Here is a 13,707-nt window from a genome sequence, read left to right on the forward strand (position 1 = left end):
CACAATATACACATCTCCGAAAGCTAGAATTCATACCCCAGGTTTCCTTTCAGATAGCTTTCCCTTACAAAAAGGTACCAGACAGGGTTGCCCCCTATCCCCTCTATTGTTCAATTTGGCGATGGAGCCTCTGGCTAGATATCTTATTTCTTCTGACTTTTTCTCAGGCATACGGGTTGTTTCCCAAATCATCAAAGTTACAGGCTTTGCTGATGATACTTTAATATATTTAGATAACCCAGATCTACATGTTACAGCAGTATTAGATGCCTTAAAATTTTTTGGTTCCTTCTCTGGGTATAGAATCAATATACATAAATGTCAACTTCTTTACCTAACTCCACATAAGAGGTCTACTTTAGGTCCTGTGGGGGTCTCCATCGCTAAATCCTATATTACTTATCTTGGAATCCAGATTGGCAGAACTCCCTCCTCACTATATTCCCTGAACTATCGCCCTATAATTAAGAGAATAAAACAAGATCTCCAGAGATGGGAATCTCTACCATTGTCAATTCTAGGCCGTACCCACTTAATCAAAATGATGTGTTTTGGAAAACTGTTATATCCAATGCAAACAATACCCCTTTTACGCAAACATTCTGACGTTTCCCTACTCCAATCATATTTCACTAAATTTATTTGGCAATCAAAGAGACCTCGTATTGCCTATTCCACTCTCTGTCTCCCTACTTCTAAAGGTGGCGCTCAATGCCCAGATATTAGATTATATAATTTAGCCGCTCTCTTTCGCCATGCTAAAGATTGGATTATGGACACGTCATATTTCTCCAATATTTTAATTGAGAAAGCTTTAGCAGCATCTTGGCCTTTACCCACCCTGCAACATGCTAAATTACCAGAACTCCCCCCAGAAATTAAGAGAAGTGTTATCTTTAAAGACACCATTGCCACATGGAAGGCGATACGAAAATTATATGGTTTACCCTTTTGCCTATCGAAAAGATTTCCTCTGTGGCATTCACCACTTTACCCACCTGATTTAGACAAATTAGATTACTCAGAGTGGCAGAGTGCACATGTTTCTTCTGTTGGGGATCTGCTGGATACTAATTCCAACACTTTCTTATCATGGGATATCGTCAGAACACGATTTAAATTGTCTTCATTTAATTTACCTCAATACGATTCTATAATTGAATTTCTTACTTCCAGAGTGCGGGACATAGCAGAAGCAGAAAGTGATATAGAATTTGATAATCTATTTCCAACACCACCGGTTCATAATTCTTTATCACATACATATGGAGAACTTAGATCACTCTCTCTAAAGAATTTATCTAGACAATTTTTTTTCAAAAAATGGTCCTCCGTAATTTTTTCAGAGGATCTGACCCAACAAATATTGAGAGGATCTCAACTAGTGCATTCTGCCACTCCTAATGTGGTTCTACGTGAAATACATTTCCGCTTTATACACAAGGCTATATATGCCTTTAATATTCCTTTTTCCAACTCTCACACTTCTCACATAAACAGTTGCCCGTAATGTTCACTTCCTAAAGCAGACTTGTTTCATGGGCCTGCACGCGAGTGCAGGAATTTTGGGACTCTGTGCGGCTCTATCTTTTGTCCACTTGGGGCCATGCCATACCACTTCTCGCTCTTAGTTATCTTTTTCATTTTATTGATATAAACTCTACTACTCCCTCTCCTAAATTACTTACTTCTAAAGGAATTCATTTAACTCTATTAGTTTCCCTGAAATGTTTATTAAGACACTGGATACTGGATACTCTGGAGACATTTCTGAGGTAATCTCCGCTCTGAAGGAGATCTTTCATTGGGAACTTTTGGATGTATTGCGCACCAAAGAAAAATCAATAAAAACATTTATGTCCAAATGGACACAATTTCTAATTCATGATTTTACTATAGAAGAGAGAGACTCTGTCATTAATCAATTTAAGGACACTGATTGGTAATGCATGGCCGCCCAAAAGGGAACTCTGGGAGCACTCCAAATATCTTAAGCTTTTCCCTTTCTCTGTTAAAGACAATTCTCTCCATTCTATTGGTAGCATATTTGAATATCTGACATCTATACCATGTTTTAAGGTGATATTATAAATTACTGTTTTTCTACTTATGTTTTTGGTAAGACTACGTTATATTGTATATGATAATATATCTTTTAAGGTTATTACAAAGGCTCATTGTATCTGTATGATATTGTAAACATACAATCCTTTGTTGCCTGTGAGCGACTTTCTTTTTGAATATGTAATGAATTTTCAATATGTATGTTCAAATATTACATAAGCCACTAATAAAATATTGTTTAAAAAAAAAAAACTAGTCCACTCCAGCACATCAATCTATGGAAAGCTATCAGTATAAGATCAAAACCGCATCTAGGATGGCGCATATCGATCTTTATAGGGGCACTAAATCAGTAGCATTACTACTGGAGGCAGAGGCATTTTGTTTGCAGACAAGATATACTGCGATTTAACCCTGTCGGAGGAAGGTTCTCTGGACCAGAAGCTTTCTGGTAAATCGCATGGAGAATATACGACCTATTCTTCCTATTGAAGGTTCAAATTGGAAAGCCTTTTTTTCCTCACTTTTATAAAGCCCAGAGTCTTGCAGAATCTGAGACAACATTGGGCCTTGGTCAGCCTCATTTGCCCCTATTGACCCAAGAGGGCATGGTTCACAATGGTGAGCCTCCTGCCTAAGAATGTTCTGGGAACTCCCCCGGACTCCTCAGCTACTGACTCAGAGTAGCAGAGATTACTCCCAGCATCCCTGCCAGGTGTGGGCAGAGTCTAAAAATCTTGCAAGTAGCAAGTCTCTGGTTTCATGATGGCCTCTTATCTAAAAGCATGGCGTTCTCTCCTGATGCTAATTCCATAGAAATAATCTGGAGCCGTCTGTATACCCTCAGTTAATAACTCAAGAGCGCAGGCTTGTCTGAAGCTTGCCTGTCGTCAACAAGATGGAAATTGATATGCTGTCAAAGTGGTGACCACTCTTCTGCAGTCCAGAGCCGCAACTGTCTACAGAAACTACCTGAAGGTAAAGAAGATGTTTGAAGCCTGGTGGGTGAAAGTCTCTTCCACATTTCCATTGTTACAATCCATTTCTTCAGAATGGTTTAAAGAAGATATTAAACATCAGAGTTTACATCTCTGTGATCCTACACAGAAGATTATCAAGGCCATCCAGAGAATTGGGCCTACTATCTCAGACACATCCCCAGCTGGGATTTGGAACTCTAAGTGGATCAGCTCTGTGAGACTTTGCCAGTTGACTTCTTGTCTCAGAAACTCTGCTTTCTGTCTGTTGTTACCTCAGCAAATCGGGTAAGTAAAATTCAAGCACTGGGGCGTCTGAGCCCTACCTTCTTTTCCTGTAGGATTGGGTGTTGGTGAGAATTTTACCCAAAGGTTGCATCTTTAATTTAAAACAAATCGACAGATTGAGTTGCCTTTGTTCCTGCTGAAACCCTTCAATGAAGAAGAGTTGAAGAAAAGCAAGAATCTGCAGATCCTTGAAGTCTAAGTGGATAATACAGCCCAGTCAGTATTCTACCAGGAAGGCAGGTTTAAAGTACCTCAGCCTATTAGAGCACCCTTTACAAGGGCAATATCCACGAATTCTGTACTTGACAAAATCTGCATGACTGCTTCTTGCTTATAGACTGGACATTAGGTCATACGAACAACCTTCAGAAGAAGTGTGGTTATGGCAAATAAATGTCCCCTCCCCTTATGTGTCTTGCTACATCCCCATTCGTGCTGATGCTTAGGACGTAAGGGAAAGGGTAATTTTTTACTTACTGTAATTTCTTTCCTGTAGTCCTAAGCAGCACCACAGACTACCCTCCCAAATGTTTTCTTAAGTATTGTCGTTAGAATTACACAAGGAGCCTAGGTTAGGCCAAGTTCTTATAGGCGGGGTTCAATTAAGTCTTTAATTGCTTGTTACCATCTGTCCTATCATTGCTGGGAGATAGAATCTTCCCCCATTCGTGCTGCTGCTTAGGACTACAGGAAAGAATTTACGGTAAGTAAAAAAATTACTCTTTATTTAACATGTCGTCACGGCATGTTACTATAGTATCACTATTCCAATAGGCCTTTCTAAGTCTTTTAATAATTTCCTTTCCACACGGTACTCAGACATGATTAAGCGCGCATGCGCAAAACGCGTCGTCTCACCGATAGAACCCTTCCACATGGGTCCTAATTTTAACCTGAACATGGAATAAAGATATATGTTTTAACAGTTCATCTTTTTCACCGGACAAAAGTGCTGGATCCACCCGCTTCTTAGCAGACAGATTTCCATTACGTAAAGGGCTGGCAACCCAGGATCCGTGCACTCCACATCTACAAACCTTGGTCCTGGCTCAAAACAGGTGAGCTGACACCCACTTTCTACGTATTAATACAGAATGTCCCAGCTTAATGTGTCCTCAATCAAATGGCTGTCTTCTCTGTTAATGTGCAGATGACCAGGACTTGTGTTTAGTTTAGTAAGTACAGCTTTGTTTTAAAGCACAATAACTTAAATATGAAATTATTTTTAAATGTAATTAATGTAAATTACAAATGTTTTGTTGCACATCTCCTGTTGATTTAGGTTTTGAAAGTTATAACAGTGACCATTTTAACCCCCTTAAGGACGGAGCCAATTTTGATTTTTGCTTTTTTGTTTTTCCTCCTTGTGCTTAAAAGGCCATAGCACTTGCATTTTTCCACCTAGAAACCCATATGAGCCCTTATTTTTTGCGTCACTAATTGTACTTTGCAATGACAGGCGGAATTTTTGCATAAAGTACACTGCGAAACCAGAAAAAAAATTCAAAGTGTGGTGAAATTGAAAAAAAAAACGTATTTCTTTTATTTAGGGGGATTGTGTTTTTACGCCATTCGCCCTGGGGTAAAACTGACTTGCTATGCATGTTCCTCAAGTCGTTACGATTAAAATATGTAACATGTATAACTTTTCTTGTATCTGATGGCCGGTAAAAAATTCAAACCATTGTTAACAAATATACGTTCCTTAAAATCGCTCTATTCCCATACTTATAACGCTTTTATCCTTTGGTCTATGGGGCTGTGTGATGTGTCATTTTTGCGCCATGATGTGTTCTTTCTATCGGTACCTTGATTGCGCATATGTAACCTGCTGTATTTTAAAGCACACATGAAATAAAGTCTACGCATCCAAACGGTGAGTGCCCCCGCATCTTTCTCCTCCGCTAATATAGATTTGTTCTAGTACCGTCTATTTTCTTAAGGGGAGCACCCCGTGGACGAGACATCTCATCCAAAGCTTCAAGACGTGTTAGTCTGATAATTCACCTGTGTCCAGTGAGTAGTGCCGGTACTATATGCCTATAAGAAGGTTGATTGCGCATATACGACTTTTTGATCGCTTTTTATAAAATTTTTTCTGGATTTGATGCAACCAAAAATGCGCAATTTTGCACTTTGGGATTTTTTTGCGCTTACCGTGCGAGATCAGGAATGTGATTAATAGTTCAGGCGATTACGCACGCGGCGATAGCAAACCTGTTTATTTATTTATTTTTATTTATAACCTGGGAAAAGGGGGGTGATTCAGACTTTTATAAGGGGAGGGGGCTTTTTATTGATAACAACACTTTATTTATTTTTTTTACACATATACTAGAAGCCCCCCTGGGGGACTTCTAGTATATACACTTTGATCTCTCATTGAGATCTTTGCTGTATAGTTATACAGCAAAGATCAATGAGATCGACACTCGTCGACCGAAAACAAACGAGTGTCGAGCCGGGGTCGTCGCCATCTTGGAGCGGACCCCGGCCGGCACAACACACGGAGATCGCTCCTCCGGGACAGATCCTGTACGTGTGAACGCACCCTAAAGCATTGGAAAAGCTTTCATAGGCTACAATCAGAGAACAATCAGTCACAAAAACTGTTGCCTACAAGTAAGGAGTTTGCTCAGTGACCTGGGTGGTTAAGACTCATTTTTTCCAAAGCTGATGGAACAGAAATAGGGAAAAAGTCACATTTTTGTACAGTTGTGCTACTATTGTAAAGCAAAAACATTAATTCTTCAATCCCCCCTAATTTTGTGTCCCATTTTTTTACATTTATAGCATATAAGGATAATAAATTAACATGGCTATAAATAACTGGTCACGTCATGTGGAGAAACACCTGTCTCACCTACACATAGTTTCACAACATCCACATTTTCTATATTAGTACAGGGTTGTGTGATAACAGCTTGGACGTTCCTATCTCTAGTAAATGTGTAAATGGCTACTTGAGGATATATAAGCTGCACAAATCCCGTTTATTCTCCACTTCTCACTATGGCAATTCTGTGGCTTCTGTCCTGCTTTGTCCTGTTAGTGGGTAGCTATGGTAAGTAGAAGCATTCAGTGTTATAATGTCTTATAGAGATCACTAGTTTCTTGCATTATTACCTATTATGTACCTATTCCTCAGGTTGTGGTGTGCCAAGCATCAAGCCAGTCATTTCTGGTTATTCCAAGATTGTGAATGGTGAGGAAGCAGTTTCTGGGTCATGGCCATGGCAGGTGTCTCTGCAGGTAAAGTACCATGATCTTATATACTGTACGACTTACTTATTTTAATATCCACAATATAAAAGTAAAAGAGAGAACAGACATGTACTTATTTAATAACTGGTAGAAGATTCCTGACCCTCACCATTCCCAGCACTCATAGCTGTAAGCGGGGTACGCTGACAGCACTGTCCAGGAGAAGGCATGCAAAGCCAGCAGCTTTCTAGGTGAGAGATGCTGGTGTGAGCCGTACCATGTGGCTCCAGGCCCCCCTACCGCACAGGCCGCATAGTATGGTCTGCCTCCATGGCAGCTACGCCACTGGTTGAGATCCCACCAGTTGAAACTCTTGACATGTGGGATTATTCTATATATGTTCTAATATATTGGAAATTTGGAAACAGATCTACGTTCTACAGATCATATACATTAGAAAATTGTAATTCTTGGTGGTAAAGCAGAACATTGTTCTGATGATTTTTATTAAACATCTATAGACCAACACCGGATTCCACTACTGTGGTGGTTCTCTGATCAGTGATCTCTGGGTTGTGACTGCTGCTCACTGTGAAGTCAGGTAAGTCATTTATCATCTTTTTCATAGTACAGCTATTCTGAAATCCCTCTGAGCCATAGAGAAGAGTCTAATGCCCCTATTCCACTGGTCGTCAGAGGAGCAAACGAGCGCTCTAAGCGCTCGTTTGGTCCTCGTTCCCCGCTCGCTGCCACCGCTATTCAGCGCGGCTGCAGCGAGCGGGTGAATGCGGGAGGGGCGGCGGGGAGCTGCGGGGGGGCTGCCCGGGGGATCGCTAGATCGTCCGGGCAGCCCATAGGATATAGCAGCGTCTGCTGCCGACGCTCCTATTCAACGGAGAGACGGCAGCAGATCGCTGCTATATCAGTCGCTTGTTTTTCAACATGTGGAAAAACAAGTGACTGCAACAATCAGCCGACATGAACGATGTTGGCTGATCGTTGCACTCTATTCCACGGGACGATTAGCGGCCGATATCGGACGAATACTAACGATAATCGTTCCGTGGAATAGGGCCTTTAGGGTGCGTTCACACCTACAGGATCTGCCGCAGATTTCATGCTGTGTTCAGTTATTTAAATGAAATCTGCTGCAGAAAATGAGCTGCAGATCGTGTAGGTGTGAACGCACCATTAATGTGTATTAACAAGGCGAGGCACCCACATATTGTCAGCTGGGACCTTTGCAACTTGGTAGAATAACTATGCTTATGGCATCCTGGAAAGTATCATGGAATTTCAGTATGCTATATTTGGTAATTATTTCTGTAATTCATATAATATTGAGTATATAGATTCTGACATCCTATAACTCGATGTGAGATAAAGATATGGACACTAAACATGCAAATAGTATAGAAGTAGGAGAACTTACTGACTTAAAGCGACTCTGTACCCACAATCTGTCCCCCCCAAACCACTTGTACCTTTGGATAGCTGCATTTAATCCAAGATCTGTCCTCGGGTCTGTTCGGCAGACTGCAGTACCGGCCGGATGATCTTTAGCGCCATTTAATTCTGATGCGGGCACACCCGCACACGCCCTCATCAGAACTCCCCACTGCACACTATAGAGCGTACACTGGCCGGGGTTCTCTCAGAAGGCAGCACTTCATAAGTTCTGTGGGAATCACAGCTGTTGTGACAATGGCCGTGATTCCCACGGGACTTTGTGTGAACATAGCCTAAAGGTGATGGATGAAACCAGCATTATCTAGTAATATACAATATCACAATACAGCTACAGAAACTTTACTAACGGTACATAGAATTGATCATGGGCGCTCTCCTCACACTGGCATGGCTGCTTAACAAGGAAACATTCAGATGGAATGACTGTTAATCTACATGAAGTAATTACTGTATACACATGAGGAATCTATAATATACCATCCATTGTAGAGTAAAGCTTTGTGTATATCCTATATAGAGAGAGAAATGATAGAACTCTAGATATAAATGTCATATAACACAGAAAAAACTTAATGAAGTCCCTAAAATGATTGTAAATCTTTATCTACAGCACCTCTGACCGTGTAATTCTGGGTGAACATGACCTCTCCAGCAATGCTGAGCCTATTCAGACTAAATCCATTGCAAGGGTAAGCAGAAACACTAAAATATTTATGTAATTTATTTATTTATTCATTTATTTTCAAATTTTCCCATTTTGTCTCAGGTCCTCACGCACCCCGGCTATAGCGACTCAACCCTTACAAATGACATTGCACTTGTGAAGCTGACCAGCGCTGCTACCATCACCACTCGTGTGTCCCCTGTGTGCATTGCCGCTAGTGCTGATGTATTCAGTGTAGGAGAGAGATGTGTCACTACTGGATGGGGATACATAAATGGTATAAGTAAGTAATGGCCAGACAATAGTAATTTACCAAGCTGGGTATAACATGACCTCACCTTGGTCGCCAAAATCCCAGAGATAATATGTAGATCAACCTCAATGTTTTTTTTACTTTAGCACAAACAAGTCCAAGCAAACTGCAGCAGGTGACTCTGCCTCTTCTCAGCGATACTGAATGTCAGAGATACTGGGGAGACCAAATCCAGAGCAACATGATCTGTGCTGGGGCATCTAAAGCCGACGCCTGCAAGGTATGACATCACACATCTCTGGTCATGTCCTGTCTATTATCCACTTATACTCATACTCATAACATTCCAGTTTGTTTGTTTTTTTAACTAATTTAGACAAATTCTTTGAGCATAATAACATTAACCGCTTAACGACCGTGGGCGTATATCTACGACCTGCGGCCGCTTTGGGGCCTTCAGAGCGGGGCCGCGCGGCAACCCCGCTCTGAACCGCCCCAGTCCCCGGTGCCACATGTAGCCCAGGACCGCGGCAATTAGTGGGCACAGTCCGATCGCCGTGCCGCTAATTAAGAAATCAGTTTGAGCTGTCAAAGTTGACAGCTGCATCTGAATCCTTTATGCAGCCCAATCCCTGGTGTCTAGCGCTGTAACTTGATTGCTTTCGGTTGCAGAGCTGCATAGATTTCAATGAGCGATCAATGTGCATATACTAAAAGTCCCCCAGGGGGGCTTCTAGTATATGCGTAAAAAAAAATTGTGTTATTATTAATTTAAAAAAAAAACTCCCCTTTGAATCACCCCCTTTTTCCCATGTTATAAATAAAAATAAATAAATAAATATGTTTGGTATCGCTGTGCGCGTAATCGCCTGAACTATTAATTTATCACATTCCTGATCTCGCACAGTAAACAGCGTAAGCGTAAAATCCCAAAGTGGAAAATTGCACATTTTTGGTTGCATCAAATCCAGAAAAATTGTAATAATATGCGCAATCAAGGTACCAATAGAAAGAACACATCATGTCGCAAAAAATGACACCTCACCAAGCCCCATAGACCAAAGGATAAAACCAGGGGAATGGAGCAATTTTAAGGAACATATTTTTGTTAACAATGGTTTAAATTTTTTAAAAGCCATCAGATAAAAGAAAAGTTAAACATGTTACATATCGTTGTAATCGTAACAACTTGAGAAACATATATAACAAGTCAACTTTACCCCAGGTCGAACGGCGTAAAAACAAATACCCCCCAAATAAACATAATGCGGTTTGTTTGTTTTTTTTTTGTTTTTTTTTCAATTTCACCACACTTTTTTTTTTCTTTCTGGTTTTGTAGTGTACTTTTATGAAAAAAATTCAGCCTGTCATTGCAAAGTACAATTAGTGGCGCAAAAAAAATAGGGGTTCATGTGGGTTTCTAGGTGAAAAAATGCAACTGCTATGGCCTTTTAAGCACAAGGAGGAAAAAAAAACGGAAGTGCCAAAATCGAAATTAAAGGGGAACTGTCAGCAGTTTATACTAACCTGCTGATATGTCCTGAAACAAATCTCGGAAATTTCAGTGCTGCCAATATTTTTATTGCTTTACTGAACAATTAGCCAATAGAATCAGTTTATCTGTAATGAACTTATAATTTATAACATCTATGACATAAGCCATAGATAACAAACATGACCTTTATACACATTCACTTCTTTTCTTCCTAATTTCAGGGTGACTCTGGCGGGCCTCTTGTATGTCAGAGAGATGGAACATGGATCTTGACTGGCATTGTATCATTTGGAAGTCCTATTTGTTATGGTTATATTCCTGGAGTTTATGCAAAAGTTACCGCCCTGCGATCCTGGCTGGATCAGACTATTGCTACTTATTAAAAATATAAAAGTTCTATATCTCCTGTTTTCAATAAATGAGCTATACAATCTCATAATATTTGACTGTATTTATTATAGTTCACCTCAGTAACCCTATGTTTTTTATTTGGGTAACACAATTAGTTGTCAATTGATACGTAATTATTAGGGATGAGCAAACTTTTGAAAAGTTCGGTTCAGTAACAGACATGTACTGCCCTTGCCCATAATTAAAGGACCAGACATCAGCACTCAGGTGCACGGTCTTGGACACCAAGAATCCTAATGACTCGCCAACATTTTTCTACACAACTGTGCAGTGATGGGACAGCTCATGGGATTTTTTTTTCCCCGCTGGGACAGTGATTGGACTTTTTTTTTAAGCTTTCTTGTATAGTTATAGGCTATGTTCACACTGCGTATGATTCCGTCCGTAGTTCGTACGCCGCCGTACATGTGTGGCTGAAACTACGGGCGTGGGAAAAATCGACAAGCGGCCGGATGCATACGAACCGCGAACATACGCCCGTAGTACAGTTATGCTTCCCTAGCTTGATTCGAAGCGATCTGAGGCAGGTAATTTACTTGGAAATCTTCGCCCAGCCCCGTAAACTACACAGAACCTTTTGGATAGAAAAATCAAGTTCAATTTGGCTGAAATAAGTCCTTCGTACGGGACTGCATGGAAATCCACGGCCGTGAGTTTCAACATTTCCGTCCTCAAACAATGGTCTTGTTCATTTTTCACGGCGCTGTATACGATCCGGCCGTAAGCTCATACGTAGTGTGCATTGTGCGGGCGTATATCGTATACTTTCAAGCGAACGCATCAACCTCAAAACTATGTGCGTATATTCGCGGTTCGTGCTACGGATGGATTCATACGCAGTGTGAACATAGCCATAAAGATATAAACTGAGAGATTTTCACTTAAAGTAGATTAGCTTGAACACTGAACTTGCTTTCATGTGTCTTGGTTGATACTCACAGACAGCTTTGACATTACATTTTTAATTAGGCAGCACCCAGGTATATTTGAGGAGAAAAACTTAAGGTCTCACCCTAACAGGGGTGACGTCACACATCTTGATATTCACAGAAATATCAAGAAATATCAACAAAATTCAAAGAAGTAATAATCCCTTGTATCCTGGTCTATTCTGTGATTTTATTTGTTATTGTTCTTTTAACCAGAATGGTTACAAACTTTTTGCAAAGTTTGTAACGAATCTTGTTCGTTATGGTTTGGTTCGCTCATCCCTAGTAATTATAATATAGGAGCAATAAGACTCAGTTCACCTCTGCATTGTATTTTCTGTTATTCTGCTTCCTCATTAAACCCTAGACGACCCTGGACGTACCCGTACGTCCAGGGCCGCCTCCACGCGTCCAATAGCACCTGAAGAATCCCACTAAGATTAATAGGATCCATCAGGTTTCCGGCATGGTGCCCAGAATTTGACCAGAATTATGAGAGCAGAATTTCATGAGTGATGCCCACTGATTATGGATGATTTACATTATTGAGCTGATTAATCTATCACAAAATTTATGACAGAATTATGTTAAATTACTCAAAAAGGTTCTTAACAGGACAATATTTCCTAACACGTTACTGGGAATACAAATTACCAGGGTGGGGCTAACCAGTGGACCAAATACTATATAGGGCACAGAGTGACCTAACTATTATATGGTGGGGGCACAAAGAAGCCTAACTAATATATAGATGCACAGAGGGGCCTAACTACTATATGGGGACACAGAGAGGTCTAATTACTCTATATGAATGCCCAGTGGGGGCCCCATGGCATGGCTGGGAATAAAATTCAGCCCTGGCATTGGAGAGCCACTTGCTGCCTGGTTAAACATCTTAAAAGGGGTTTTCAGATTTAACCTTACCTGTCCCCTATCCACAGGAATTCTAAATCTGCGCCCTGGCTTCTTGGTTATGAATGGAGCTGCGGGTTGGTGTTTGACCTGCAGCTCCATTCATTCTCTATGGAGCCGCCGGAAAGAGTCGAGTGCTGAGCTTGGCTCTCTCCGGCTGCCCCACAAAGAATAAATGGAACTGCAAGTCACAAGCCAACCTGTAGCTATATTGATAACAAAGGAGTCGCTGCATTATTCTAGAGATCCCCGGAGGGCAGAATCTCATACTTTTCCCCTATACTGTTGATAGAGAACAAGTGAGTTTAAACTGGAAAACCCATTTAGGGTGTGTTTACACTTGGCGAGTTTGCAGCAAATTTTATGCTGGGAGTTTCACCAGTACCACTATTGTCTAATGGCCCTCTAATGTCAGCGGTCTGTAGGTATGGTATCTTGTGAATATTTATTAACTTTTTATAAGCCTATGGAGGGAAATGCATGTTCGGTATGTAAGTGGTACATGCATGCTGCATTTAAAAAAAAAAAAAGCATTAAAGTGAATGGACCATTAGGTACATGTTTTTTTTTTTTTCTTTTTTACATTAGCCGACGCAGGAATCCTGGTGGCCCAGTCCTTTTTTCTTTCTTTTTTTTAGCATGCTCTACCTTGTTCTTTTGCCTTGCATGGGCCCGGCTCTATGCACTGGAGATGGGCCCATCTCCCCCAGTGTGATGATATCCCCTCCGCTCTGTGGCGCAGCTCCAATAGAATAAATGGAAATCATTAGAATCGTTGGAAAACATGGATACAATCTATGGCCTAATCTACCTGTCAGACACTGATGGGACTAAACTGTGGACGGCTCATCAGTCCATAGGCTTAAGAATAGTAAACACCCATAATATATCATATACCTACAGCATGCTGCATTGTGAAAATACACCATGGACCCAACAAATCTATTGCAAAATGTGATAGCATATGACTGGGAAATATATAAGCTTTTATACAGGGCCAAGATACAGGGAGCTCCTTTACCTGATGTTTCTAGGCTGCT

At 40.8% G+C, this 13,707-nt stretch overlaps 1 protein-coding gene across 1 annotated transcript in view; it reads left to right on the forward strand.

Annotated features, from left to right (window-relative positions):
* The window catches only part of LOC138768715 (chymotrypsinogen A-like), a 47,554-nt gene extending 36,756 nt beyond the window's left edge, over positions 1 to 10,798 (forward strand). Inside the window, exons 2-11 of the mRNA XM_069946669.1 lie at positions 3,007 to 3,258; positions 3,322 to 3,329; positions 4,256 to 4,387; positions 5,732 to 5,868; positions 6,478 to 6,581; positions 7,055 to 7,134; positions 8,614 to 8,692; positions 8,770 to 8,950; positions 9,067 to 9,200; positions 10,637 to 10,798. Coding sequence (XP_069802770.1) covers positions 3,007 to 3,258; positions 3,322 to 3,329; positions 4,256 to 4,387; positions 5,732 to 5,868; positions 6,478 to 6,581; positions 7,055 to 7,134; positions 8,614 to 8,692; positions 8,770 to 8,950; positions 9,067 to 9,200; positions 10,637 to 10,798 — 1,269 coding nt within the window. The remainder of the gene's footprint in view (positions 1 to 3,006; positions 3,259 to 3,321; positions 3,330 to 4,255; positions 4,388 to 5,731; positions 5,869 to 6,477; positions 6,582 to 7,054; positions 7,135 to 8,613; positions 8,693 to 8,769; positions 8,951 to 9,066; positions 9,201 to 10,636) is intronic.
* Positions 10,799 to 13,707: the final 2,909 nt, after the last annotated feature.

This window comes from Dendropsophus ebraccatus, chromosome 12, assembly GCF_027789765.1.
Source record: "Dendropsophus ebraccatus isolate aDenEbr1 chromosome 12, aDenEbr1.pat, whole genome shotgun sequence".
NCBI lineage: Eukaryota > Metazoa > Chordata > Amphibia > Anura > Hylidae > Dendropsophus > Dendropsophus ebraccatus.